The sequence below is a fragment of the Myotis davidii genome, unplaced genomic scaffold (genome assembly GCF_000327345.1).
Source record: "Myotis davidii unplaced genomic scaffold, ASM32734v1 scaffold441, whole genome shotgun sequence".
Lineage (NCBI taxonomy): Eukaryota > Metazoa > Chordata > Mammalia > Chiroptera > Vespertilionidae > Myotis > Myotis davidii.
This window is the reverse complement of record NW_006291818.1, coordinates 1,818,459-1,823,948: the sequence shown is the minus strand read 5'-3', so window position 1 is coordinate 1,823,948 and position 5,490 is coordinate 1,818,459. Positions and strand designations below refer to the sequence as shown.

General features: G+C 34.3%; 1 protein-coding gene across 10 annotated transcripts in view; it reads left to right on the top strand.

Annotated features, from left to right (window-relative positions):
- Positions 1–5,490, top strand: part of TCF12 (transcription factor 12) — a 357,822-nt gene that overhangs the window by 181,307 nt on the left and 171,025 nt on the right. For all 10 annotated transcript variants that reach the window (XM_006765238.2, XM_006765233.2, XM_006765234.2 and 7 more), the window contains one exon: positions 1,267–1,369. In XM_006765238.2, the coding sequence (XP_006765301.1) occupies positions 1,267–1,369 (103 nt within the window). The remainder of the gene's footprint in view (positions 1–1,266; positions 1,370–5,490) is intronic.

Below are 5,490 nucleotides of genomic sequence, written 5' to 3'. Positions count from 1 at the left end.
TCCCTTCCCACCCCCACCCCCATTCTGTTTTGTATCTAGCTTCTGCTGCATGTAGCTGTGACAGACGGGGACATGGTTGTGGTTACCAGAGGATAGATACTCTTGTGGTCATAACCAAGTTGTAAATGTCACTGAGATTCTTCTTGAATGTCTGTCACATGTGTATCAGTGATTCTAAAGTAGATAAAAATGAAACAGTGATTCATTTGGGAGTTAGCACTCCCAGAAGATTAGTTTTTAAACAGAACAGCAGAAGGACTTGTGACATGCATCCATAAGCAATAGTAATGATTTGACAGTTACTTAGCTCTCAGTTCCTAGCCTTTTGGTTGAACTGACAGCATGCCTGCAAAGATAGTGAGGCCTGTTTCAGCCCCATTAATGTCTTTTTGAATGTTACCCTGCAGGCTGCGTTAATGATAAATGTTCAGTGATTGATGATTTTATAGTCCCAGGGGTTTCTGGGTGGTTTCTGGTTTCTGTGAGCCAAGGCAGTTGTCTTTCTTGTTTGGCCTCTTGTTAGTTTTTCTGATCTTCACTAAAATTGTTTTAAGTTAGCAGAAGGATAGGTATCATCTTCAGTTTTAATTAACTCGGGTTCAAGGCCTTATCAGTATAATTTTAGAAGGTGATGCTGTACTTGGTATATGTAGGAGTCTGAGAACCAGAACAGTTTTTAATCCACAGAGCTTTTGTAACATTTTATTTGTAAACTTTGGTATCGTTTTTTCTTCTCTGCTTTTAAAAAACCATGTTTTAAGTTATAAGGGGAGATTTAATAATGGCTATTTTGAAATAATATTAGCTATATTTTCATGCTGTTTGCAGTTTTATTTTTCAGACTCTTAAAACTTAAATCAGCTATTTTTAATGTGTTTTCCTTTTTATATGGCTCACTTTCTGTAAGAGTATATTTTGTTATACTGGTATTAAAAGGAGTATAAACAGATCTTTTTTGCTAAAGATTTGTTTGCCACTTAGGAAAGGAAGCAGAAAAAGGAGGATAGAGATAAACATTTTCTAACACAGAAATGTATTTTCTTAGTTCATCCCTTTTTTAAAAAGAATTTAAGATCAAGAAACATTTTTTACTTTAAAACCTTAAAAATAACAAAAGAAGCACCCTGTTTAGTTTTCTAAGGAATGAACAAGGAACTTGGTGAGGAATAACCATTTGTAAGTCTGTATATTAATTAGATGATTATGCTCAATTAGCAGGACTGCCAAGTAATCTCTTTAACACTCCCATCTTTTTTTTTCCCCTAGGGTTTTACAGACAGCCCTCATTACAGTGATCACTTGAATGACAGTCGATTAGGGGCCCATGAAGGCCTGTCCCCAACACCTTTCATGAACTCAAATCTGATGGGTAAGTTGGTACTTTTTTGCAAGTAGTCTTCACAAAGCCTCTTTGGTCAGAGGCATATTTTGTCCCCTTGTCCAGGAAGGACACATAAGTATCTAGACGCAGCGGTTCTCAACCTGTGGGTCGCGGACAATGAAAATACGTCCTGCATATCAGATATTTACATTACGATTCATAACTAGCAAAATTACAGTTATGAAGTAGCAACGAAAATAATTTTATGGTTGGGGGTCACCACACATGAGGAACTGTATCAAAGGGTCGTGGCATTAGGAAGGCTGAGAACCACTGATTAGAGGACAGGTCCTGAATTTCTAGGAACATCTCTCCTTCCCTGTTCAGCTCAGTTTGAGGAGCAAGTATCCAGAAATGTGGATCTTTCTCATAGAGCATTATTGTCATCGATGACAAAAAGGAAAGCAGCAATGTTTTAACTGTCAATTTTTGCAGTGTTTTTGTGACATCAAGCATTTTTTTGTTTTTTTGCTTTTGGGGCAGAGAAGTGTTTCCAAGACATTTATAGTTTATTATTTGTCTTAATAGTTGTATATTTGTGGTAATTAAAAATACAACAAAGCAGTAATTTTAGGCATATTTTATTTATATTGAATAATATTTTCTTTTGGCACTATTTAATTAAAACTTAATAGTACATTTAGATGTTGTAGCTTTTGTTTTAAGCACTTGGGTTCATATTGGCGATTTTAAAAGTTTTGTTCTGCAATGGAAAAGTTGTACTTTGAAGGATATTACCTACCACCTAAACCTGATTATTATATTTTGGCAAAACCTTTAATGTTAACCATTCTCTATATCTCCCCTTTACTTCCTGCATTACAACCCCATCTCCCTTTTATCTTTCTCATATGAAAGTTTATAGCTGTACAATCTGAAATGATAAGCCCAAATCTTTTTGTTTTTCTTTAATCAGTTTGGATGCCTCCCGTTTTTATGATACTTTCATCTTTTTTGCAGAACCTGATTCAAAAGAATCTGTTTTATAACATTATTTTTCCTTTTTGCTAATGCTGGTGCTCAGCACATTAAAAAGCTTAATTTAATCTGTTTTACTGGTTTTTGGTGGCATCATGTAAATATGGAAGGTTTTGCGTAATTGTCATTGATTTCATTGCTTATTTCTTAAGGACATGACCTATATTATGATCTTAGAATTGTCCTTTTAAGACACAGCCATGCTAATCTAAGTGGATTATTCAAATCCAAAATTCTGGATTTGCAATTTTTTTACAAATGGTTTTGCTTTACATAGTCTTTGTTTATTTCCCTTATCCTGTGTAAAGTGCTGAGGAAACAAGTCTGATGTTTTAGCGTAGATTTTCCTTAAGGCAGTTACCAATATAAAACCAGAATCATTGAGTATTACATAAGAGTAAAATATCTATAATCAGCAATAAAAATTGTGTTTAAAATGACAATTTGTTTTAACATAAATGCTAATGAAAATCTCAATATTAAATACATGATCATTCCAGGTTAAAATCAGAATTTATTTTAATAAATTTAGAACAAAATAATTTTCCTTGCATTTAGCCCAGGAAAACTTCCTAATTTATTTTTTAAATTTTCTATTGAGCTTACTATCAAAATAAAATTATATGACACTTCAGATAATTTCCTTTTGTAGTACAGTTTTTCCCCCAAGTAGCATTTAACTTATAGTAAATGTGGCAGAGCATGGTATAGTTAATGTGCTTGTAATTTCAGGTTGAATTAAGCTTTCTAAGTTGAGGCTATACCTCTATATTTTGAAAAATCAGGAAATGGTTTTTATTTTAATATTTATGTCCTTACCTTTATTCTTAACTCACAGAGATGATTCTTAAGCCCAGTAGAATTATATCATTAGCACAGCTTAGAGTAAAGGTTAGTTAAAATGGTTGGGTAAATGAGAATTAAATGAATTCTAAGAAATATGTGTCAGCCACTTGCTCTGAGCAGCTGTTGACTGAAAGTATTTCTGTAATTCAGTTTGGGGTAGCATTTTCTTAGTTGGAGAAAGTATGAGCATGTGCTTTTTGGTTTCTTGAGTTTACAGATAATTATTAGAATACTTTTAATAGTCATCCCTATCCTGTGTATAAAATAAGTTTTAAAATAAATTTTAAAAACTCAGATTTTTAAACAGGTTGATACAGTACAAGTGAAAAAAAATCTGCATTCATCTAACTGCATTGTACAGTTAATAAGGTACAGCTATACATTTTTCATTGTAAGTTTTAAACCTAATCTTAAAAATGTTAATTTACCTGTAAGAAAGGGGGAAATAATTCTGAAAAGATTTGGCAGATATATTCAGAAGCATTCCACTGGTCTTTAGCAATATCTGATTTACTGTCCTTCTTTCCCTTTGTTTTCAATACAAGTGATCAAATGAAGTATCTAATAATTTAGTCTAAGCAATCTGCAGGACAGTAGCTTGCTTTTGGAAATAAATGTCTCTTAAATTGTAGAACAGTTACACAGCAACAGGCATTCCCAGTTGATAAGAGCTGAAGTAATTGGACTATTAGATATTCAAAATGTGGGTTTATAATACTCCATAAAGTCACAGTGGATAGATTTGCTTTTCTAGACAGTGACAACTTAAAGTTAAGGCTAAAAAAACCTTCATTGTTAAAGCACAACTGAGATGGGCATGGTATAGAATCATTTGGAACTGTTAATACGTAATCATTATAACAGGTGATGACACTTCACAGTTGTGCTAAGAATGATAAATGCTCAGAAACAGTTAAAGCTAATAGAAAAGCAGTAATATATTTCATCATTGCTGCAACAAATAAAAAACACCATTAAAGGGGGGATTGTATGTCTAGGGAATTTTTTTTTTGTATTATGTTCAGCCATAAGCACATTTGCCTAAATAAATAGTGTATTATAAAGTACACTTTCATGATGGAGCTCTCAAACACTTTAATGATTTTGCACACTGCCAAAATGAGAAATTTTGTCTAACAAGGGTTGTTAATGATTCAATAATGAAAACTTTGCCATAGAAACATGCATTTCTATATTCATTTAGATATTTTGAAGTGTTTAATACAGGAAGTAAAGCTATTATGTTAGATTAGTTAGTGTTCCTTTTTAATAAATTCCAGAATTATCCAGTTGATTTCTCAGTATGAAAAAGAAGAGCTTTTTTGTTTCAAGTTGAAATAAGTACATCTTTTGGCACACCACTAAGTAGTTAGCATCAAACAGTTCTGTACTCTATTATAGTGACACTGCAAAGCTTTAACAATAGCAATGAATTGCAATAGTATCACCAAATAGTCTATTGTTCTCTTTTTCTACCCTTGGTCTCCTCATTAACTTTAGTAATATGTGCTTTCCTTTACCTGTTGTTGATTGTATTTTTGGTGATGCTGGGACCAGTTTATTAATTGGACATATATATATATGAATTATTTCATAGAATTGCCTACCTTCAATTCCCAACTGATTGTAGAATGTATTAATCTTATATTAAAGCTTATGTTTATCAAAGCTTTACTTATTTTAGGTGGTGTGTGCATGTGCTGCCAGTGAGAAATTTAAGATGAGATATTACCTTCAATTTTCCTTTTTTTCTGAGATCTTCAATTGTGTTATGCTTCCCTGTGTTGATAAAGTGGTTTTCTGTGCTATGTGTCCTCTAGGGCCCAGTGGTTCAGCCTCCCTAATTACCTGCGGAGGACACTCTTGGTGCATCCCCTTGTGGGCTTTGTGCACAGTCTTGTTGTCTGGCTGTGGACCACATTTTGTGCCATGGAGTCTTGGCAGCATTGGCAGTGATTTGGTGGGTGTCGCTCTAGGGTGGTAGTGGGGCCTGTGTCCCACTTGGGGGAAGCCGAGTGTTGGTTTGTCGGCGCCAGGTCTTCAGTGCTGTTTCTTTTTAAATGGCCAGTACGTGTCATGGCAACTCCTGCATTGAGCATCTGCCCCCTGGTGGTCAGTGTGTGTCATAGCGACCAGTCGGGTGGTCAAACAGACACTTAGCTGGCTCCATAGGAAGAGTTTGAAGCAGGGCTGTTCTGGTGGTCCCTGGAGTTAGGTATTTTAGGCAAACAAGTCTTTAGAAGCATTAATTTGTGAAGTGGTAAAATTAAAGAGGTTAGAATGGC